Here is a 24,761-nt window from a genome sequence, read left to right as displayed (position 1 = left end):
GATACGCTCTGCGCCAACCGATGGTGGCGCTCCGCTTAGATAGTATCAAGAAGTGTGTTACACCTACATGACCTATTGACCCCCCCCCCCCCATGAGACCATTTCTGCGGACGCTATTGCTTGGACCTCCTTATATAGGGGAGAAGATAGGGGAGGGAGCTATACAGATGAAGAAAGGTGGGATGTGCCCTAAGCTTGCAAGTTGCGTGACTTTCCCGACCCCTCTCGTCTGGCATGAAAGCAAAAAACAAGGATGCTGTAAAATAAGTGTGACAAAATGTCCATAGTTTGATACCTAGAGTACGAAATCTAAAACGAGAGAGTCAAAATAATTTTTCCACCATTAATATTTCAGATTTTTGTCAGGTATGTTAAACGGCAACGCCAGCAGTGATAATCTTAATTTGTTTCTTTTAAAAAAAAAATGTACATGAAATCACTACATGAAAATATAACCAATATTCATATAATTTATATAATTTATAATATGGAATATATGTGTTGTAAGCAGGTTAAACTTCTTTTGTGTTTGATAGTATTCTTACGTTAATTATTTTCATGATCACTTTTTAGCAAACACCAATAACAATGATACCAAAACAAAACCTGTCAGGCCTGTATAATAACTCCGTCTTTCTTTCATACTATGTTATTAGAATCTGAACACAAACAACAAATATTTTCTTCACATCATTAATTTTTTAATTGTAAGGATTCCCCTATACACCTACATACCCTACACCTCGTTACCTCATCTCTGTCTCTCTCCGCCTTATATACTCATTCGAAATCATATAGGTTTATAACAATTTCTGACATATAAGAGGTTGAACAACCTTAAAATTGTCCAAGAACTTATAAGAGTAGCAACTATTAAACATTCCTCTGGCTGTTACCACGAAGAACTTTTAACAAGTAAGTGTTCATCGACATTAACAGAATATAAAATATTTATTAAGGTCTTCAATGGATATCCATCATCATATAAAAGTCATATCCATAGTGTTGATGATATGAAGGGATATACATCATCATCTTATACATCGAAGTAATACTATTATTTAGAAGGCACCAAAGAGGATATACTTATAATGTAGAAGGCATCAAATAGGATATACTTATAATGTAGAAGGCACCAAAGAGGATATACTTATAATGTAGAAGGCATCAAATATGATATACTTATAATGTATAAGGCACCAAAGAGGATATACTTATAATGGAGAAGGCATCAAAGAGGATATACTTATAATGTAGAAGGCACCAAAGAGGGTATACTTATAATGGAGAAGGCATCAAAGAGGATATACTTATAATGTAGAAGGCATCAAAGAGGATATACTTATAATGTAGAAGGCATCAAAGAGGATATCAATCATTTGGAAGACATTAAAGTTATATTTTATCGTGAAGAAGACTTAAAGGGATATCCATCCATATCTAGCAGACATGAAATGGATATCACCATGCAGAGGATATCAAAGGGATTTGCACCCTACAGCAAACATCAACAGTGTGTCGAAGAACTCTCTGACAAATCAAACTCGGATGAACCTGAACTATCGTAAGACGAAAAAGACTCCTCGTATGTATCGTGAGAGGAATATGATGAGTACGATGAATATTCATTAGATGATGAATCGAATAAGTCCAAAGAGAGCAGCGACGATAAGAACGTGTACGACGCCGATGACGACAGATCCAACGAAGAAAGAGACGTCGATGATGACGATGATGACGACTGCGACGACGACGACGACGACGACGACGGCTCAAATTCTGACGACGGCCTCGTCTCTGACGAATGTGACGTTTGTTCTGATTCAGACTCTAATGTTGATTCTGGTACAAACGATGATAATGACGATGACCCGGATGCATCTGGTGATGTCACCGACGATCTCGATACTGATGACGTTGGCGGCGGTTCATATCCGGAAGACTCGTCCCAGGCCTCGGACATTGAAGAAGAGAATTGTATGGACGAGGACAATACTTCGCTGGAGGACGATTGTGCGGACATTGAAGATTCTAGAATTTCCATCACTGAGTCGTCTGAAAACAAGAGAAGACAATTTAGATAAGTAAGTCAAAATAAAATAAAACTGTTAGCAAACTGCTTATCCACTAGAGAGCCTGTAGAAGAGAATGTGTAAAAGTAAGTTGGCCTGACGTTTCGATCCTAGCAGGATCTTCTTCAAAGGCTAAAATCTTCTTCAAATGGCTAAATGACTTTTTCATTTAGCCTTTAAAGAAGATCCTGCTAGGATCGAAACGTCAGGCCAACTTACTTTTACACATAGATAAGTAAGTGTAAGCAGGTAAGCAGGTAAGTTACGCATGTAAACAGGTAAGCAGTTATTATTGCGTTATTAAAGGTCTAACTAAATAGGACATCATGTCCAAAATGCTGCCACTTTTGGAACTCATTCAGTAACTAAGTTGCATTGTTTTAAGAAAAGATTTCGAGATCAAATGATTAACAGACGCAAAAACAGTCGGTCAGTAAACAATTGCAAGTGTTCATATCAGTGACGTGCGTAAGGATCGAAACGTCAGGCCAACTTACTTTTACACATAGATAAGTAAGTGTAAGCAGGTAAGCAGGTAAGTTACGCATGTAAACAGGTAACGCAGTTATTATTGCGTTATTAAAGGTCTAACTAAATAGGACATCATGTCCAAAATGCTGCCACTTTTGGAACTCATTCAGTAACTAAGTTGCATTGTTTTAAGAAAAGATTTCGAGATCAAATGATTAACAGACGCAAAAACAGTCGGTCAGTAAACAATTGCAAGTGTTCATATCAGTGACGTGCGTAAGGATGGAGGGAAGGTGGGGGACCATGACCCCCTCCCCCACCTACGGCGATAGTATCATCACCACATCGCCACCGTGTCTTTTATAATCTGATTTTGAAGCCTTTTAAACAGTCTATTGACTTACCACGGTATAACGCCTGGATGCCTAGCTTGTCATCATAATTCAGGTTGCCATTCCATTTGGTTTGTCCATAATAAGGCCACATCAGTGACCCGAAAACATCCGAATGCCCTAGGCCAAGACTGTGACCAATTTCATGTGAAGCAACCCAGAAGAGATTTATCCCTGAAGAGAAGAAAACAAAAGCAGATAGAATTACTGATAATTCTTCAACTCCCAAACACCTATTCCCCATCCGCCGACTTTTCGATAAATCATAAATAAGTCATAAATTTATAAACGATTGGAACATGAAGCAGGATTTTCTTTCTTGAGAAGAATGAATAATAGGTCTCGTAGTGGTCATCGGATGTCGATGATAACGTGTGTGTTTTACTCTGTGTGCCTCTGTCTCTAGTGTAAATAATGCGTAGTATTTCTACTGTCTTATTAATGTATAAACTCATCTACCTTTCATTTCCCTTTCAATCTCATGTAATATATGCGCGTGAGAAGATGACATAAGTCATGTGATAAGATCGAGTACCCGGCAGTGGAGTGTGTGTATGTGGGGGGGGGGGGGGGAGGGGGGAGAGGATTATACTAACCGTCAAAGCCTTCCAAAACAAATTCTTCAGAATCATCAAAATGGACGTCGCCAGTAAGATTGCTCTTTTCAGACTGAGGTCCGTACGCATGCGCGTAAGTTCCACCAGGCCCATCGAATGGAAAGCTGTCACCATGGTCCAGTGTCTTAAATGATAAGTAGATATCAGCATCGCCTGTTGCTACCTCTTGGAATACCAAGGGGATGTGTCTCTGCCAAACGTCAAAAGCCATTCGAATAACGGATGTTGAATTACTTATCGATATTTTAGTCGAAGTATCCAAAACTCTGCAGAGAGAAAGAGAGAGAAATGAGACATGGTTCGTTTCCGTTAGTTGGATGCATTGTCCTTCTCGGTTAATCGATATTGCCACCGGTTACTCTAGAATGACATTGAAGGAGGGGCAGCTGACCAACCCTTCACCCGTTCCCTCGGAACACCTGCACCCACCCATCCTGCTCATTATTCGTCGATCTTTGAGGAAGAGAATATAATGAATATCGAACAATCATTCCCTTTTTTTCATATTAGGTTGCGGGCACTAAAATGATCATAATGGAATCTGTATCAAATTGCATTTACCTGTATGTTACAATGCTCTGTTCCCATCGTCCACCATCTAAGACGTAGCGTTTCGCCCGACGTGTACTACCATGTGTAGGGTGGCTGGATATCTCCTTATCAGGAAATCCACATCTAGAAGAGTCCATTTTCTCACAGGTTGTGTCATCTAAATTCCCCGTGGGAGTTAATCCCATATACCGTTGAACACGGCAGATTTCGTTGTACATGTCACCCCTGCGATATTTATCACGAAATTCGTTGTCGGTAACCCCATCGTTTATGTAGCCGTACTTTTTCATAAATTTCTGCAAAAGAAGAGAAAGTTACACTTAAAGCAGCATTTTGCGTTGGGTCGCTTTTTTCCACCTTTTTAACATGTGCATCGATTTTTTTACATGTATCAATCATAAACCAGCAAACTAAGATACCATCCAAGTTTCACCCTGCCAAGAGCGTTAATTAGCGAGTAATTAACGATTTATATCGATAACGAGTAAAAGTGTCCTCGACAAAGTTTTCATATCTCCAAATCCACTAGTTTGAATTCCACCAATCAGTGAATAGTATGTTTATTCATGAGCGTTTTGCGTTTGGTCGCCGTTTTCTACTTTTTTGACATGTCCATCGAGTTTTTTACATACATCAAATCACAAAACAGCAAATTAAGATATTAGCCAAGTTTTTCCCTGCCAAAACGTTAATTGGCGAGTATTCCACATACAAAATTAAATCGCATTCAGTTCCCAAACCCACTAGTTTGAATTCAACCAATTAGAGATGCAGGTTTAGTTATGAGTCGTTGCTAAAAATAGATTCAAGACTTTGCGTTGGGAGTTGTTATGCAACTCCCTGGTACAACTGCCATATAGACTGTACACAAATCAAGCGTGGTGTTATATTACGTATCTGTCAATGACGTTCGTAGTGTTTAAATATTCATATTATGGGCGAGGTTTATTGGGTTCCCAACGGAAAATATCTTGGAGAACAACAAAGTTGAAAGTTGCAATTTTTTCGACTTTTATGCCACAATTTGAAGTAAAATATAAATAGAAAAGCTAGTTATGTATGTCGTTATGGCATAGTGGAGTCAATGAGGTTGAGAAATATCATAGTCGAGGACGCAAAATGCTGCTTTAACTCTATGGATAATGTCAGTTGAAAATCACAACCTTTGAAAACAGCTTTGACTGTTGAACAATAGGCCCTAATTCAAGGGCGTAGGAACCGGGGGCTGGGGGCGCCAGCCGCCCCCACCCCTTGTGCAAAGTAAGGAGGGGCGGAAGTATCATTCCGCCCCCCCCCCCCCCGATCGCAAGTCAGAAAACCCCTTTTTCATTTCCAAATGAGAAAAAAATCTCATTTGGAGCACCAAATTGCATCTAAGGCCAGGTGAAAATGCAAAATTATTTACAAAATGGAGTGGGTGTTGAAGTGTGCTATATTGCACCAAATTGCATCTGAGGCCACCTGGAAATACAAAAAAAAATCCAAAGACCCCTCCCCCAGGCCGGCCATCAGTCTTCAGCCCCCCCCCCCCCCACTCAAAAGTACCTTCCTACGCCACTGCCCTAATTAGTCTTCAAAAACAGCAGCTTACGGTTTAATATATACGTGATTTGCAGAAATTTTCAGCTTTGTGGAAGTTTGATACAAATATGCGATCGACTCCTCCAAATTATTCTTCACTAAAAGATTGCTAATTATAGCAATAACTATTGGTCCCATTCAGTCAAAAATCCAAAACAGATTTTTTTATCATATGGCGCGTATCGAAATGACAAAATGGTAATTCTCATACCCAAGCAGTAATTAAATATCAGGCCTTCATTTATTACTTCGTATATTATTTAAAGTGCAACGCCAAAGGTCATATTACCAAATTTGGTAAGAATTACAATCATTTAATACAACCATTCCACTCCTCTCACATCCTGGCAAATTTCTCAAAAACAAAAGTCCACGAAATAGATGACTAACGAAACAAATAAGGCTGAGTGACATGTAACACCATCGTACCCCTCCCTTACCCCTCCCCGTACCCCCCTCCCATTCCCTCCCCTTCCCTTGGCTTTGATTTTTGTAATCGTGTAAATGTTATGTACCACGTTAGTCAACCAATTAAGAGCGTAATATTACGTAATTTATATGTATATGCATGCTAACGTAGAGGCCGTTCGCACGTGCAAATATTAATGGCATAAAAGAAAAATAATATAGGCCTATGTAACCCCACCCCCCCCCCCTCGCCCATATTAATTTTTTTATTAATTTTGATCACGTAAATGACTATAGCTTCAACATATGATTCAATAGCTTTTAATCAATAAATTTGACTTTCTATCTGAGAAAAGTGATATTTTATCAAATGTGAGGCGCCATCTTACCCATGCTTTATCTTCGTTTGGCTGATATCGAGGTCTCTCTTCAAGATTCCGTGCCGGTGGGCCTGGTCTGTACGGGCGCAAGGAATGAAATACTCTGCTGGCGTCTCTTGGACGGAATGGTCTCGCTTGCACTTGGTTCTTGCTACCACCTAACTTGAAATCAAGGCACAAAAGAATACCTAGGAATACATTGAGGACTAATCCCATATTTGAGGATGCCATTATCCAAGATAAATTAAACAGAAAATGTCACAAAAATAGAGATTTAAATTAAGAAGTTATTGAACACGTATATTTTATATTTTGGTTATTCTTTTGTAATTTTCAATACAACTGCCTTGAAAAAGAAGACAAAGGTTTGTCTTTGGCCAGCCAGTCTATTGGCTACAGAGAAACGTTTTCGAAATGATCCACCCTCTGTGGTTCGACATTTATATATATATGTAATATTTAACCTAGTATTACCCATTGTCTCATTACACAATCCAAAGTCACGGCGAGACTTCCGGTAGTAACTGTTGCCATATGTTATAGGATTTCTGAGAAACTTCCGGGGAAAGTTTAAATGACTGGTTGCGAATAAATAGCAACGAACATATCATTTCTGCGAAATATGAACCATATGAACCATGGGTAAATACCGAAGAATTCTTCACTCGCTTGGAGGAAACATATACCAACATACAATATTACATTCTTTTATGAACATTTTCATTTACTGATTGATTACATAACGACGTTACGTATACTTCTGTGTCATTACGGTATTTCACGTCGCTATGAGTATAATTCAGCAGGCCTGTGTACGTGTAGAGGTCGGGAGTTATCAATCCCATTAACCCCGGCATGATCACATTTTGCACGTTTTGTGTGTACTGTATATATTTATTTTCTTCAGTTTATCTTCAGTTTGTGATAACCATGGGAGTATGAGAATAGCGGTGCTATAAAATGACTGATTGTTTACAAGCGCATACAAGCCCGGACAGACACTCCCACATCGTTGGGAGTGCCTGGAATACATACCTGACTAAAGTGAACAGAAATAACATATGCAATGCCCATATTTCTCTCTATACCCACCCCTCTACTCTCCCAGAATATTCTGTGCCAAGATTTATACCAAAATCACGTCCCTCTTACACCCTTTCGGTGAAATTTGAGTTTGTCAGTCAATCGTGAGTTCTATAGGTAAAGGTAGACTCTGAATTAACAATTGTTAGACTATTTTGCCCCGTCCAGGGGCAGACTTGGGACCCAGTGTAGCCCTGTCCCCTTCTCCTGACCCAGTTTGTGTTTCTCTGCTGTTGTAGCTGCTCACACATGGATACAGCCCGTCGGTGCATGAGGCCAACTTCACCCTTATGTCGTATAAAATCCTCTTAGATTCAAGTTGATTGTCACGGGACCGGCACCAATTGTTTTTATACAGAGCAACGCACCTGGACAACCTCCGTATGATCTAAACTTGATGCGAAGACAAGTATATCGACGTACTGAGAAAGAGCATTTTGAGGTAAAGCGTCAAGTGCAGTCGACCAGTGCCGTGCGCAAACTGGGTGAGGGTAGCCGGAATGGCTGGGGAAGAATAAGACCACTATGTGGGTGAACACCTAGTTTTCAACAACACACACTCACACACACAAATCAAGAGTATTTATCATCACAATATTGCATTTAGAGCTAACTTGAGACCAAATTTAAAGTCTAAACACGCCTCAGCATGCATCACTCGGACGTCTTAAAACAAATGAGGGGAGGGTGTTGGAAGATGGGAGATGGGAGACGTTCCCCAGACCGCATACATGCGTGTAGACTTCAACGACCGCAGGACCACCCGGCGCCTTTAATAAAATCCATCATTCGTCTGTGGCCCTGTATGTTCGACCTCGAGCTTAATCCGTCGGGGTGTTAGAACCCCCCCCCCCTCTCTCTCTCTCTCTTCCCCTTATACCTTCGATATCCCGTTCTCGTCACTGATCAGGTGCTAGTATTACCCAAAGTTCATACTAACATACCGTGTCCAGAGTTTATAGATTGCCATGCGGGTACATATGTATTAAATAGGGCTCTTTTCTTGATGTTGACAAAGAATGAGGTGAATTTTAGGATTGCCAGTGGTCAGTTTTATGTTTCCAGTTCCATTTGACGCCGTGGTCATGCTCGGCTCCCGCCTGGCGCGGGGACACGTAGCAATAGTGACGTTTATTCGTTCATCGGTTATCGATTCCTTGCTGAGTTTCTACAGAAACCAGTTTTCAGATGATTTTGGTAACAAATTATTTACACACCTACCAGAAATTTTTGTCCTGCTTTTGATCTATCAAACGGTCGCGTTGTCATGTATTACCTGTATGATATTAATTACAGTAGTTTTGTCATGCAGTTTGGAAAGTCTTTGCAATAACCATTCCTATAAAAAGCAACGTTATGTGTCAATAATCTGGAGTTATGCTGTAATCGATATGACTCTGCTTACGGTGCGGTTTATTTGTTGCACAATCTCCTTTCCAATATTTCAAGTTCAAAATTTTGTGTTGTAACATAATCAGCGTTTGCAAACTTTGCAGGCCTATGTGATGTTACTCAAACTGCATGACTAATGGTTCAAGTTTAAACAATAATGGTAACAAATCGGTAACTTTATAAAGAGAGTTTAAAGAGATTAATTGACGTAAAGACTGAAAGAGGAAGAGATACAGCAATGTGTCTTAAATTGATCAATAGTTGAAGTTATCCTCAGGGCAGCATTCGACATATACTGCTATTTTAATGACTTCCTTATTGACCTTTCGGGGTCACTGCCAGCCGAGAAGTTCCCGCTATTTTACTTGGAAGGAAATAATGACGTCACAAATGTAGGTGTAGTATTCCACTCGACTTTGTTTCTAATCTGATGTGGACATTTTAGTTTCCTTTCTGAGGATAACCATTGACGTAAATGGCGTACACTGAAGTAAATATATACGTATACGCAGGTCTAGATATAAATTCAGAATAGAAGAATGCGAGTGCGAACAAGAACCAACCTCCGGTTAGATATAATGCCTTTACCATCTTGTTTTAGGTCATGAGGGGGAACGAGTGTATTACACAACACTATACATTATAGTACACACAGCATGTCAATTCTTGATTCCGACATTAATCGGCAAACCTCTATACACGACGCCATTACCATGTTCCTGAGTCATATGTATTGTGTTGTGATGAGTATATCATTATCACAGGGACTGGTGATACTACTCTTAGTTACACATCTGGTATTTAATGTTAGGTATATAGCGACCCATTTTGAGGGTCGGCCAAAAAATATAAGAAAAACAGAAATGGACAATATTTGTGGGGGAAAATGGCAAAAAAACTACTTGTACATAAATTACCTCAAAGGTTGTAAATTGTAACACCATTTTCATCTTAGCCTCATCACTCATATAACAGTTTCTCAAAGGGGAGTTTAGCCTTAGCTTAGTAGAAAAGAGATCAGGAGGGGCAGTCATGTCCCCATCAAGGATCAAGGACTGAGAGGGAAAAAAACCGATGACACCAAAAAATCAGACCCGATTACAATGCTTAAAGTACTTGTCGAAAGCATTCTTAAATCCATTCACACTAAAGCTTACAAGTACAACTTTCTCAGACAAACCGTTCCATTCATTCACAACCCTATAAGAAAGAAAAAAAAAGTTATGCCGAATATTAATCCTACTTTGTAACTTCTGGAGTTTAAAACAATGACCTCTGATGGTACAAATACTATTAGTAAACATGAAATAGTCAGTGAAGGATCAATTGTCAAAACCATACACAATCTTGAAATCCTGAATCAAGTCACGACGTAACCTCCTAAGCTCCAGTGTGGTGATATTCAGCAGCTGTAACCTCCTATAATAAGGACCACCCTTTAAGGAACTAATCATCCTAGTGAGGCCTCTTCTGGACCTTATCGAGTACTTTCTTATCCTTGGCAAAAGAGGGGATACCCCCCCCCCCAAAAAAAATAACCCCATCCCACAACACTGCATCTGCAGGGTCGCTAAGATGATGAGGGTGAAATTGGTACATCAAGCAAGAAAAGGGTCTCGTTAGAAGGTCGGGAAAACGCCCCATGGAACTTCACGAGAACAACTGGTCTTCCGAAGAACATTTTGCCGTTATGGAACCACAGACCACCTTTTGTGATCGACTCAGAATCACAGGTTTTGCCACCAAAAATAGGTTCAATTTAATCAACCATATCTTGAATTAGGGACAAACTAACAGTCACAGTGTGGAATATTTCCCAAGTGTCAACGTGCTTGTCATCGGAACATCCCTTTAATTGGCGATGCTACGCTGACTCCTTATCTAACTGTGCTTTCCATGTAGTGTACGTTGGCAAGCAACCGCGTCAGTCGGCAAGCAAGATCTGCATTCCACTCATGCGCACTAGAGAGAATTCCAGCGAGTAAATTTGACAAAATGAGAGCCGTTCCGACTTGGGTTGATAAGGTTGTTGACAGAGATAAACTAGAGCAATGGTTAGAAGTTCAATAAGGTTTATTGGGCAACGGGTTGTATATAATCTCTACTAAGTGTATTTTAAAGAACTTAAAACTAGATTATTTCGAAATTTACTAAGTTAGTGTCACACATAAATGATAGGCTACACGTTTGGCGAATACCTGTTCCACGAAATAGTTGGCTCTGTAATATTACTAGTCTACGTTGTTGCTACCATCCGTACCCTGGGCTACATCGCTTCGCCTATGCTTATGACTAAGACTAGAGGCAAAGTGTGGCGTAGCTGTCAGACTAGGGATACGTCCACATATGGAGTGATGGCGTTAGGGATAACAATTATGGCTTGAAGTCCATAATATAAGCTAACCAAAAGTTTCCGTTCCTACCCCCTGGGCACTATGTTAATCTACGGTAGACCTAGCCTTACAATACATTAAGTTAGGCCTGAAATCACAACATTTATTGGTAAGTACCAACAGATAATGAACAGGACAAAGCCTCACAAACATTGGTTGATCCACAATCGCTCCCAGTTCTTGCTCCTCTAACCTCCCATCTCGGTGAGAGGTTTGGAATAGGATGAATTTATTTGCTATTATTTACTGTGTGGCATAATTTGAGAGTGCCTATGAGTTGTACTAGACAGTAGGCTAATATTGTTACAGTGATTTTACCCTCACATTTGATGGTTATGTCTACTAATATTTTGGATAGTTTTTCCAACATACGGTATTTTGCATTGCTATAAAAACTAGTGTGTAGAGATAATTACATGGCAAACTATATAGAATAAGAAACACTACTCTCTGAACTTTGTTCATTTTGGGGTAACCTCTCGGGAAACCTGAGGTTTCTCAATAATCTTCATTTTAACAGTAGGCCTCGTTACTTTATTCTTCAGATGTTTGATTACCTACAAGGTTCAATAAATTGTTACCAAGTTGATATATATTTTTTATAAATGCAGTAAATAGGTCTTGAATGAAACAGACCTTGATATTGAAAATGTTTTTAATTCTTGCTAAATACAAAGTGCTTGTTTTTACTGCTTTGGTGAAAACTTATTTGCATCTGGGTCTCTTTTCAATTTGCATGTACCACTGTTGTACTTATTGCACTCAACTAGTTACTGTATCTTTCAAGACAGATTGTAACACTAAGTGTTGTCAACTTGTCATACACATTTGATGTGTATATAAGCATCTCTACAGATGTCACTATTAGCATTAACTGTTGCACCAAATTATCAGCTGATCACACCTTTCTAGGATCTGAACACAGGACTTTTTGTACACATCATTACACTTGTTAGTTGTATGAATCTGATGAAATTAAAGAAGAACTGTGCTTTGTAGTAATGGTACACCATCAGCTGCATTAAGATGTGTCCTTTTCTTAATTTTTTCCAGTATTTACGACTTGGCATTCAAACCGGATGGTTCGCAGATTGTAGTAGCAGCAGGAAACAGGGTCTTGGTGAGTCAAGTATTATTTTAATGCTACTGTACAGTACACCTGTGGTGTGAGTATCCGATGGCCCGAGTTAAGAGGGCAAGGTCCCGAGGTCAGGGCAGCAAGTTTGAGTGCACGACTTCTATTTTAGCTGAGTATACAGAATAATGTATGGACTCGAGCACAAGGAGTCTGATGTACAGTAATTAATACCATCATACTTTGAAATATGTAGTTAACAAGACTCTAGACATGGAGAGGAGTTTCAAAAGGTTTGTGTCAAAGTGTCAAAGAAAATCTGTAAACATGAAGATCTAGAGAAGTCAAACAATTGTTAAAAACCATTTTACTGATTGTTCTCAAAACTAGTATAAATAAATATGTATTGCATTTAAGACATTGACAAACCTTCATCATCTACCACTGCTTAAAGAGGTTATAAAATGGAAAAAAAATTCTTTCTCATTGTATTCTGTATACTCGTAGCTTTCCAATGATACCCAATTTGTGTCAACAAAGCTTGCATCCTCGAGGAATAAACGTTCAAAAATTCGAGGGTAATAAAAGCTTTCGAAAAATTGTTGTATTTACGGTAATGCGGCGTGATGTCAGTCGAGGAACTCAGCTCACTTACGAGACGCTATGTTTACATTCTTAAACGTCTGAGAACACACAACATTACACTGTAGCAGCGCTCCATAGCAATTGAGATTTGGTGTTTGGAGTTTTGTTTTTACGTAAATTTATCTCGTTACTGTTAAATATGCCGAGCTGATATGTGGTATCAGGTTGCTCCACCACAAGTAAAGACGGATTTCTACTGCAAGCTTTTCCAAAAGATGACAGAAATCGAAGAATTTGAACACGACTCGCTCAAAACAGTACACATACACAACGTTATGAGTGCCTATAGGCCTATACTGTTGCCAAATTACTTGTTATGACCATAGCCTAGGCCTCCTTGATACAGCAAATGACGATTTTTGGTTGGTTACCTAATATTTTGCACAAAACTTAAAGCCAGTTGGTTTTAGAACAATCAATTCTAGATCTGCAAGTTTTCTTTTGTGGTAAAACTGGCGTTGTGTTGTGATTTTACGTAACAGTTGGATGATACAATTACACGGGCTAGCCTGTTATACAACGTCTATAGTTAGGTCTAGGGCCGTGTTACCAGTACTACTATAGGGTTGCACTGTAACAGAATGTCACATTTTCCTTGCACTGTAAGACACAACATTCTAGAAGCTTTGCTACGAAGTTAAGTAGCAGGATCATCGACATTCGAGATAATTTAAATCATATAAAGGTCTTAATAACGTTGGTTTTGTTTATGCTCAACCGACCAGTTTCGGTTCATGGTCGTCCAACCATTCTGCTCGGGGACTTCGCACGGCAGCGACGCGTCTCGGCCATCGGGATCGTTTTACAATTCTTCTGCAAGGGGCTCAATTGATAGGGAAAAACAGCGATATTATCTTCATCACCCTCAAAACTATTTCCTCCTCTTCTTCCTCAAGAAAATAATTTTAGTCAAAGCTTACGAATGTCCTAAGGGGTGAAGTCCTTATTTCCTTCCTCGGAAGATTCGGGAGAAGACAATTGATGAGAAGAGTGTTGTGGTTACATGTTGTAAACTGTATAACGCCGTATCGGTAAACAGCGGAGAGTCGGCTTTGGCTGAATTGGTTCCTTTGATGACGTCAGATGAACTGCGGTGGGCAGCTTTGCTTTTTTTGATGAGTGGCAGCTCGCGAGGTCTCTAGGGAATACTTTGTCAGCGAATTTCTGGCGTTTGAAGCCGTATTTACGGAAAGTTGTGCAGGGGTGGTGTTCTAGTAATGTAGATAAACGATTCCAAGACATGAAAATTTTTCATTTCATAACCTCTTTAATGATTTCATGTTAATGTTATAATGTTACGACTTTGCAGATCTACGACACCAACGATGGTACTCTAATTCAGCCGTTGAAAGGTCACAAGGACACAGTCTACTGTGTGGCTTATGCCAAAGATGGCAAAAGATTTGCATCGGGATCAGCTGATAAAAGTGTCATCATTTGGACTAATAAACTGGAAGGCATTCTCAAGTATACGTAAGTGATATGAAAATGCTGGACTTGGTGTCTGCTATAACTTAGGAAAAGGCTCTGCATTGTTTACAGTAATTTCAAGTTTGTCATACATATACTCATCGGAGGTTCTTTGTCTCAGTGTGATGAGGACTGTTTACAAAGAATGGCATATGTATATATATGTTAAATAAACATGATATGCTTTGCTTTTGAGTCAGAAGTACTTTCCATTTAGAAAACAAAACAATATACTGTCTGTATTGCTTGAACAATTGAAATAAATGGCTTTAAGTAGGAAACCATAAGGCTATGATCAGGAAGTGGTATTGAACTAGCTGACGGTTATGTTCATTGTCACATGACTCATGTATCATCACTTAGCTGTGTACATCATCACATGGCTGTGCTTACCCATTCAAAGGCAACGTTTTTGTCGACTTTCATCATTTTCATTGCTTTGTTTTATAGTGTCATATACAAAACTTCCCAGAACAAGGAAGGTCATTACTTTGTATTCAAAACTTCCATTTCAACAATGACATCAAATTTATTTTTGGGACAGTTCTATGCATGTGATAACTTCCCAGTATTATAAGGTGCCTGGGCATCAAAATAACTTGCTCATTGAACTTCACTTGGTCAAACATCAAGGTTGTCGTCTTTGTTTGATCCATTGCAATCTTATTACAATTAATACTCCATCCCGTTTGCAAAAAACAGCTTCAACACTATTTCTATATGTTTGGTTTTAAAACTATGTGTAATGTATGACTTGCTTTAATAGTATGAAATAGAGACTCTTTGCTTGTTATATGTGAGATTTATCTTGTATTAGGAGACGGGAACATTACTATTACTCTGGTTTAATGTTCCTGCATTATTAGAGAATCTCTCACAGAAGTTCATATTCTTGAGCAAACATTATGTATGTTAATTGTGATGAAATGCAAATAAATGCCTACACATCCTCCATACACAACAAGATGTCAAATATACATGTACAGCTAATGCATGTACATGACATAAAGTTCTCTTAGACTAATCTTGACTTTTTGCTCCTTACTTTTAGTTCTATTTTAGAGATAGATATATGGTTAGTGATTGCTTTACCATATCCATTGCAGGTTATGTTGCCTGATTTACCATGTCTCTCTTATTCTTGTTCATTAAGTTTGTATTAATTTGTAGTGTTTTTTGGTTCATTTTGCTGCAAGATAACACATTTATCATGAAGTATTTACTAGCCAGTTCTGTAGATTACTACATAATCATTTAAGTTTGGGGTTACTTAGTAGCTTTCTATTTAAAAAATATTACTCACTTTGGAAAAACAAGGTATTTGTTATTTTCTTCTTAACAGACACAATGATTCCTTGCAGTGCCTGTCATTCAATCCGATAACACATCAGTTGGCAAGCTGCGCGTGTAGTGACTTTGGTAGGTTATAACAAATCTAGTTCATAATACAGCTTTTTGATACATCATTTAATACGGACAGTAATATCTCAAAGTAGCTTTCATCTGATGCCCAGATATGATGTCATCGTCAAATGGAACTGCATCCCACACTGGGCTCTCAAATTGCCCCTGACTCTGAAAAAATCCCCCCCCCCTCCTCCCCTACCCCCAATTTCCTCATCCAATGTGATCTTTGACTATAATTCTTGTTATTAATGTTTATGTAAACTTGTAAAGATATACTGACCACAATGTGATTGTTGAAGGTAGACACCATTTTGTCTGGTTGCCAAAGCTGTAGCAAAATCATTTCAAGGGTTTCTTGTATGGCATGTGAGCTGTGTTCAGAAGTAATTAATTAATTAATTAAATAATTAATCCCTTTGAATCTATTCTGCAGAAAAAACTTTTGAGTCATTGCTTTGATGGTAACACATTGCTATTTTTTTTTTGTAGTATCCTCTTTTCAATTGAAAACTTCACAACTTCACATTCAATCATAAGGTCCCAAGTTCGAGTCACTCCAAGATTAATGTATGTCGTCCAGTTACAGAGTTGTTGACAATTCATAATCATGGACATTTAATATGAATCTAAGAGAATGACTTCGGTCAGCTTGCGGCTTTGATAAGCCAATGATGGCTTCTTCGCGAGTTCCTGCTTGCAGGAGGATCTAAAATACATACATACATATGGTATCCATTAATGGTTATTGTTTATCTGCTTTCTATTAATGTTTATTGTGTATCTGCTATCAATTAATGGTTGTTGTGTATTTGCAATACATTAATGGTTGTTGTGTATCCGCTTCCCAGGTTTGTGGTCAATGGAACAGAAGGCTGTATCTAAACACAGATGTAGCAGTAGAATAACTTGTTGCAGCTGGACTAACGATGGGCAGTATCTAGCTATTGGGATGTACAATGGACAAATCAGCATACGTACAAAGGTAAGCTACTAGAATGGACAAATCAGCATATGTATAAAGGTAAGCTAGTGCAATGGACAAATCAGTATATGTACAAAGGTAAACTAGTAGAATGGACAAATCAGTGTATGTACAAAAGTAAGCTTGTACAATGAACAAATCAGTATATGTACAAAGGTAAGCTAGTAGAATGGACAAATCAGTATATGTACAAAGGTAAGCTAGTAGAACAGACAAATCAGTATATGTACAAAAGTAAGCTTGTACAATTAACAAATCAGTATATGTACAAAGGTAAGCTACTAGAATGGACAAATCAGTGTATGTACAAAAGTAAGCTTGTACAATGAACAAATCAGTATATGTACAAAGGTAAGCTAGTAGAATGGACAAATCAGTATATGTACAAAGGTAAGCTAGTAGAACAGACAAATCAGTATATGTACAAAAGTAAGCTTGTACAATGAACAAATCAGTATATGTACAAAGGTAAGCTAGTAGAATGGACAAATCAGTATATGTACAAAAGTAAGCTTGTACAATGAACAAATCAGTATATGTACAAAGGTAAGCTAGTAGAATGGACAAATCAGTATATGTACAAAGGTAAACTAGTAGAATGGACAAATCAGTATATGTACAAAGGTAAGCTAGTAGAACAGACAAATCAGTATATGTACAAAGGTAAACTAGTAGAATGGACAAATCAGTATATGTACAAAATTAAGCTTGTACAATGAACAAATCAGTATACGTACAAAGGTTACAAATCAGTATACGAACAAAGGTAAGCTAGTACAATGGACAAATCAGTATACGAACAAAGGTGAGCTAGTACAATGGACAAATCAGTATACGAACAAAGGTGAGCTAGTACAATGGACAAATCAGTATACGAACAAAGGTGAGCTAGTACAATGGACAAATCAGTATACGAACAAAGGTGAGCTAGTAGAATGGAAAAATCAGTATACGAGCAAAGGTGAGCTAGTTCAATGGAAAAATCAGTATACGAACAAAGGTAAGCTAGTTCAATGGACAAATCAGTATACGAACAAAGGTAAGCTAGTTCAATGGACAAATCAGTATACGTACAAAGGTAAGCTACTAGAATGGACAAATCAGCATACGAACAAAGGTGAGCTAGTACAATGGACAAATCAGTATACTAACAAAGGTGAGCTAGTACAATGGACAAATCAGTATACGAACAAAGGTGAGCTAGTACAATGGACAAATCAGTATACTAACAAAGGTAAGCTAGTAGAATGGACAAATCAGTATACGAACAAAGGTGAGCTAGTACAATGGACAAATCAGTATACTAACAAAGGTGAGCTAGTAGAATGGACAAATTAGTATATGTACAAAGGTAAGCTAGTAGAATGGACAAATTAGTATACGAACAAAGGTAAGCTAGTAGAATGGACAAATCAGTATACGAACAAAGGTAAGCTAGTAGAATGGACAAATCAGTATACGAACAAAGGTAAGCTAGTAGAATGGACAAATCAGTATACGAACAAAGGTAAGCTAGTAGAATGGACAAATCAGTATACGAACAAAGGTGAGCTAGTAGAATGGACAAATCAGTATACGAACAAAGGTGAGCTAGTTCAATGGACAAATCAGTATACGAACAAAGGTGAGCTAGTTCAATGGACAAATCAGTATACGAACAAAGGTGAGCTAGTAGAATGGACAAATCAGTATACGAACAAAGGTAAGCTAGTAGAATGGACAAATCAGTATACGAACAAAGGTGAGCTAGTACAATGGACAAATCAGTATACGAACAAAGGTGAGCTAGTACAATGGACAAATCAGTATACGAACAAAGGTAAGCTAGTTCAATGGACAAATCAGTATACTAACAAAGGTAAGCTAGTAGAATGGACAAATCAGTATACGAACAAAGGTAAGCTAGTTCAATGGACAAATCAGTATACTAACAAAGGTGAGCTAGCACAATGGACAAATCAGTATACGAACAAAGGTAAGCTAGTTCAATGGACAAATCAGTATACGAACAAAGGTAAGCTAGTTCAATGGACAAATCAGCATACGAACAAAGGTAAGCTAGTAGAATGGACAAATCAGCATACGAACAAAGGTAAGCTAGTACAATGGACAAATCAGTATACGAACAAAGGTGAGCTAGTAGAATGGACAAATCAGTATACGAACAAAGGTGAGCTAGTAGAATGGACAAATCAGTATACGTACAAAGGTAAGCTAGTAGAATGGACAAATCAGCATACGAACAAAGGTAAGCTAGTACAATGGACAAATCAGTATACGAACAAAGGTGAGCTAGTAGAATGGACAAATCAGCATACGAACAAAGGTAAGCTAGTAGAATGGACAAATCAGCATACGAACAAAGGTAAGCTAGTAGAATGGACAAATCAGTATACGAACAAAGGTAAGCTAGTTCAATGGACAAATCAGTATACGAACAAAGGTAAGCTAGTTCAATGGACAAATCAGTATACTAACAAAGGTGAGCTAGTACAATGGACAAATCAGTATACGAACAAAGGTGAGCTAGTTCAATGGACAAATCAGTATACGAACAAAGGTAAGCTAGTTCAATGGACAAATCAGTATACGAACAAAGGTAAGCTAGTAGAATGGACAAATCAGTATACGAACAAAGGTGAGCTAGTTCAATGGACAAATCAGTATACGAACAAAGGTAAGCTAGTAGAATGGACAAATCCATGTAAGTCCATGTCCTTCCACTCGGGTACTCAGTTTACTTCAGTGTGTTAGTAGATCCTATCAAATGGTGTTGTTCTTTAACTTCTTACCTTCATGGGTTTTTTAATATCTACCTATTTTTATTCATCCTTAGAATGGCGAGGAGAAGTTGAAGTTTGAACGACCAGGTGGAGCTGTAAACCCAATTTGGAAGATGAGCTGGAATCCTGCTAAGTAAATTTATTTGAGCAATTCTAGTCCACTTTCCTCTTTACTTTACTTTTGTAACCCCCTCCACCAGATACCACCCCCCCCCCATTTTCCCTTTCAACAATAGGCATGGAAAACTGCCTATTGCTTTCTCAAGCAACCTAAGCATGATCTTCTCCCCCCAAGAAAAAGAAAAAAATTAATATACTAATTGTATTATTGCACACAGTAACCAAAGGAATGCTGTAAAGGAATAAATCCAAGAAACTGACCCTCCATTTTTTTGTATTATGTAGAGGTGAAGCTCATGATGTCCTGGCAGTGGTCGACTGGGGTCAGAAGCTATCATTTTACCAACTCAGTGGTCAAAAGGTAAATATAGCAATATCCATAATAACCTTGTGGAAGCTGGGTGCCTTTAATACAATTTGATGTATGTGTAAAAGTAAGTTGGCCTGATCCCCGATCCTAGCAGGATCTTCTTCAAAGGCTAAATGACAAGTAACAGTAACAGAAGGGACAAAAACACGCACAAAATACAGACAGGTTAATGAGCATGGTGAACACAAAGAGATTGATGAAAGGGGATTAGAAGACAAGGGATGGAGAGAAAAAAGAAAGAAACCAACAGGGAAAGAGGAGAGGTAGGAGATAACAGTGGAGGGACAAAGAGAGGATTAAGGGAAGGGGGTAGAGATTTTGATTTACAAAGATAGTTTACAAAGATAGTTTCTTCTTGTTTAGCTACTGTAGTACCTGTCATTTAAAGAATGCAAGAAGTAACTCTATGGTGATGTGTATAAACATAGTAAAATTTTGAGGCAAACAGTGATTTATATTCATTACCACATTATCTTGGAGCAATCTTGCTTGAAGGTGTTAAGTCCGGCCATGATGTGAGATTGTGCTATCCGACTGTAGTCGACTGTAACCGTTGTCAGTGTTAATGACTTGGATTTGCACGTAAGACAGGGTCACATTAACATTAACAGTTATCTTCGATAACAGTACATTGTGACATTCCTTGAAATTTGGCATTTATTTTTGGAACTTATAGGACTTACTATTATCTTTATCAAGCTAGAAGACATCTGCATGCCCTTGAGTTCTGTCCAGGTGGTACAGATTTATTGTTTTTCCTAGAAATTGCAAAAAAGTGTTAGTTTATGGATTTGATTAATGTTTTGCCAAGTGTTTTTGCATTGAAACTGTACCATACAGAGTGGGAGTCTGTATAGGAACACAGCATCAAGTCTCTTTTGGACTAAATTCAAGCATGTTGGAGGTACCGATTGGCATTTCGAATAGATTGACTTGAACCAGACTATTTATTCTCTTCATTTCCCTACAGATTGGCAAAGATCGTGACCTAGCTTATGACCCTTGCTCTCTGGGATTCTTCTCCAAAGGGGAATACATGGTGATTGGTGGGTCCAACAAACAGGCAGTGTTACACACCAAGGAAGGGGTGCAACTAGGTGTCATCGCAGAACAAAAGTCATGGATTTGGTCGTGTGCCGTCAGGCCCGATCAAAACTTTGTGGTCAGTATAAACGCTTGAAATGAACCTCGGTTAAACCAATCAAATTATCTGTGATACAGTAGAATAAATACACAGTTGGAATATTCATTTGTCAGATCGGTCAGTTTGATATTACGTCAGTAGATGTTTGAGCTATTTGGTTTTATTTCATGAAGTTATCATGTGTCTACATGTGTGTTTGTTGTGTTCGTATAGGCTGTTGGTTGTCAGGACGATACCATAGCTTACTACCAGCTCATCTTCAGTCATGTGTATGTGTGTTTGTTGTCTGTCATATAGGTTGTCGGTTGCCAGGACGGTACCATAGCTTACTACCAGCTCATCTTCAGTCATGTGTATGTGTGTTTGTTGTCTTTCATATAGGCTGTTGGTTGTCAGGACGGTACCATAGCTTACTACCAGCTCATCTTCAGTCATGTGTATGTGTGTTTGTTGTCTTTCATATAGGCTGTTGGTTGTCAGGACGGTACCATAGCTTACTACCAGTTCATCTTCAGTCATATGTATGTGTGTTTGTTGTCTTTCGTATAGGCTGTTGGTTGTCAGGACGGTACCATAGCTTACTACCAGTTCATCTTCAGTCATATGTATGTGTGTTTGTTGTCTTTCATATAGGCTGTTGGTTGTCAGGACGGTACCATAGCTTACTACCAGCTCATCTTCAGTCATATGTATGTGTGTTTGTTGTCTTTCGTATAGGCTGTTGGTTGTCAGGACGGTACCATAGCTTACTACCAGCTCATCTTCAGTCATATGTATGTGTGTTTGTTGTCTTTCGTATAGGCTGTTGGTTGCCAGGACGGTACCATAGCTTACTATCAGTTCATCTTCAGTCATATGTCTGTGTGTTTGTTGTCTTTCGTATAGGCTGTTGGTTGTCAGGACGGTACCATAGCTTACTACCAGCTCATCTTCAGTCATATGTATGTGTGTTTGTTGTCTTTCATATAGGCTGTCAGTTGTCAGGTCGGTACCATAGCTTACTACCAGCTCATCTTCAGTCATATGTATGTGTGTTTGTTGTCTTTCATATAGGCTGTCAGTTGTCAGGTCGGTACCATAGCTTACTACCAGCTCATCTTCAGTCATGTGTATGTGTGTTTGTTGTCTTTCATATAGGCTGTTGGTTGTCAGGACGGTACCATAGCTTACTACCAGCTCATCTTCAGTCATATGTATGTGTGTTTGTTGTCTTTCATATAGGCTGTTGGTTGTCAGGACGGTACCATAGCTTACTACCAGCTCATCTTCAGTCATATGTATGTGTGTTTGTTGTCTTTCGTATAGGCTGTCGGTTGTCAGGACGGTACCATAGCTTACTACCAGTTCATCTTCAGTCATATGTATGTGTGTTTGTTGTCTTTCATATAGGCTGTCGGTTGTCAGGACGGTACCATAGCTTACTACCAGTTCATCTTCAGTCATATGTATGTGTGTTTGTTGTCTTTCATATAGGCTGTCAGTTGTCAGGTCGGTACCATAGCTTACTACCAGCTAATCTTCACTCATATGTATGTGTGTTTGTTGTCTTTCGTATAGGCTGTCGGTTGCCAGGACGGTACCATAGCTTACTACCAGCTCATCTTCAGTCATATGTATGTGTGTTTGTTGTCTTTCGTATAGGCTGTCGGTTGCCAGGACGGTACCATAGCTTACTACCAGCTCATCTTCAGTCATATGTATGTGTGTTTGTTGTCTTTCATATAGGCTGTTGGTTGCCAGGACGGTACCATAGCTTACTATCAGCTCATCTTCAGTCATATGTATGTGTGTTTGTTGTCTTTCGTATAGGCCGTTGGTTGTCAGGACGGTACCATAGCTTACTATCAGCTCATCTTCAGTCATATGTATGTGTGTTTGTTGTCTTTCATATAGGCTGTTGGTTGTCAGGACGGTACCATAGCTTACTATCAGCTCATCTTCAGTCATATGTATGTGTGTTTGTTGTCTGTCATATAGGCTGTCGGTGACGGTACCATAGCTTACTACCAGCTAATCTTCACTCATATGTATGTGTGTTTGTTGTCTTTCGTATAGGCTGTCGGTTGCCAGGACGGTACCATAGCTTACTACCAGCTAATCTTCACTCATATGTATGTGTGTTTGTTGTCTTTCATATAGGCTGTCGGTTGCCAGGACGGTACCATAGCTTACTACCAGCTCATCTTCACTCATATGTATGTGTGTTTGTTGTCTTTCATATAGGCTGTCGGTTGCCAGGACGGTACCATAGCTTACTACCAGCTCATCTTCAGTCATGTGTATGTGTGTTTGTTGTCTTTCATATAGGCTGTTGGTTGCCAGGACGGTACCATAGCTTACTACCAGCTAATCTTCAGTCATATGTATATGTGTTTGTTGTCTTTCGTATAGGCTGTTGGTTGTCAGGACGGTACCATAGCTTACTACCAGCTCATCTTCAGTCATATGTATGTGTGTTTGTTGTCTTTCATATAGGCTGTTGGTTGCCAGGACGGTACCATAGCTTACTATCAGCTCATCTTCAGTCATATGTATGTGTGTTTGTTGTCTTTCGTATAGGCTGTTGGTTGTCAGGACGGTACCATAGCTTACTATCAGCTCATCTTCAGTCATATGTATGTGTGTTTGTTGTCTTTCATATAGGCTGTTGGTTGTCAGGACGGTACCATAGCTTACTATCAGCTCATCTTCAGTCATATGTATGTGTGTTTGTTGTCTGTCATATAGGCTGTTGGTTGTCAGGACGGTACCATAGCTTACTACCAGCTCATCTTCAGTCATATGTATGTGTGTTTGTTGTCTTTCATATAGGCTGTTGGTTGTCAGGACGGTACCATAGCTTACTACCAGCTCATCTTCAGTCATATGTATGTGTGTTTGTTGTCTTTCATATAGGCTGTTGGTTGTCAGGACGGTACCATAGCTTACTACCAGCTCATCTTCAGTCATATGTATGTGTGTTTGTTGTCTTTTATATAGGCTGTCGGTTGCCAGGACGGTACCATAGCTTACTATCAGTTCATCTTCAGTCATATGTATGTGTGTTAGTTGTCGTATAGGCTCATCTTCAGTCATATGTATGTGTGTTTGTTGTCTTTCATATAGGCTGTCGGTTGCCAGGACGGTACCATAGCTTACTATCAGCTAATCTTCAGTACCGTTCATGGGCTCTACAAGGATAGATATGCCTACAGGGAAAACATGACAGATGTCATCGTCCAGCATCTGCTCACAGAACAGAAAGTCCGTTTGAAATGCAGAGACCTGGTGAAAAAGATAGCCATCTACAAGAACAGACTTGCAGTAAGTTTAAACCTTGTAGTATTTTTACTACTCATTCCTGCACATAGAACTTTTCTTGATTAAAAGTAAAACATTTTTCTTTTGAGAAAGCTTTTGTATCAGTATATTTATGTATGTATAA

General features: G+C 38.8%; 2 protein-coding genes across 4 annotated transcripts in view; one reads left to right on the top strand and one right to left on the bottom strand.

The window, feature by feature from the left end:
* Positions 1-329: 329 nt before the first annotated feature.
* Positions 330-6,903, bottom strand: LOC139961582 (uncharacterized). The gene is made up of 5 exons (XM_071960888.1): positions 6,483-6,903; positions 4,114-4,400; positions 3,532-3,818; positions 2,948-3,109; positions 330-2,055 (listed from the first exon to the last, which is right to left on the bottom strand). The coding sequence occupies exons 1-5, from the start codon at positions 6,702-6,704 to the stop codon at positions 1,508-1,510; spliced, it is 1,506 nt and encodes a 501-aa protein (XP_071816989.1). The 5' UTR covers positions 6,705-6,903; the 3' UTR covers positions 330-1,507.
* Positions 6,904-10,850: 3,947 nt separating this feature from the next.
* The window catches only part of LOC139961025 (intraflagellar transport protein 122 homolog), a 33,037-nt gene continuing 19,126 nt past the window's right edge, over positions 10,851-24,761 (top strand). The window contains exons 1-10 of one of the 3 annotated variants that reach the window (XM_071959831.1): positions 10,851-11,002; positions 12,395-12,461; positions 14,371-14,534; positions 15,874-15,950; positions 16,787-16,920; positions 19,757-19,836; positions 20,109-20,184; positions 21,164-21,355; positions 22,223-22,273; positions 24,494-24,640. In XM_071959831.1, the coding sequence (XP_071815932.1) occupies positions 10,944-11,002; positions 12,395-12,461; positions 14,371-14,534; positions 15,874-15,950; positions 16,787-16,920; positions 19,757-19,836; positions 20,109-20,184; positions 21,164-21,355; positions 22,223-22,273; positions 24,494-24,640 (1,047 nt within the window). In that variant the 5' untranslated portion in view covers positions 10,851-10,943. Of the gene's footprint in view, positions 11,003-12,394; positions 12,462-14,370; positions 14,535-15,873; positions 15,951-16,786; positions 16,921-19,111; positions 19,130-19,756; positions 19,837-20,108; positions 20,185-21,163; positions 21,356-22,222; positions 22,274-24,442; positions 24,641-24,761 lie in introns of those variants that run through there. The other 2 variants (XM_071959830.1, XM_071959832.1) reach the window with 2 other exon arrangements.

This window comes from Apostichopus japonicus, chromosome 20, assembly GCF_037975245.1.
Source record: "Apostichopus japonicus isolate 1M-3 chromosome 20, ASM3797524v1, whole genome shotgun sequence".
Classification (NCBI taxonomy): Eukaryota; Metazoa; Echinodermata; class Holothuroidea; order Aspidochirotida; family Stichopodidae; genus Apostichopus; species Apostichopus japonicus.
The sequence above is the reverse complement of the archived record's forward strand: the minus strand, read 5'-3'. Positions and strand labels throughout refer to the sequence as shown.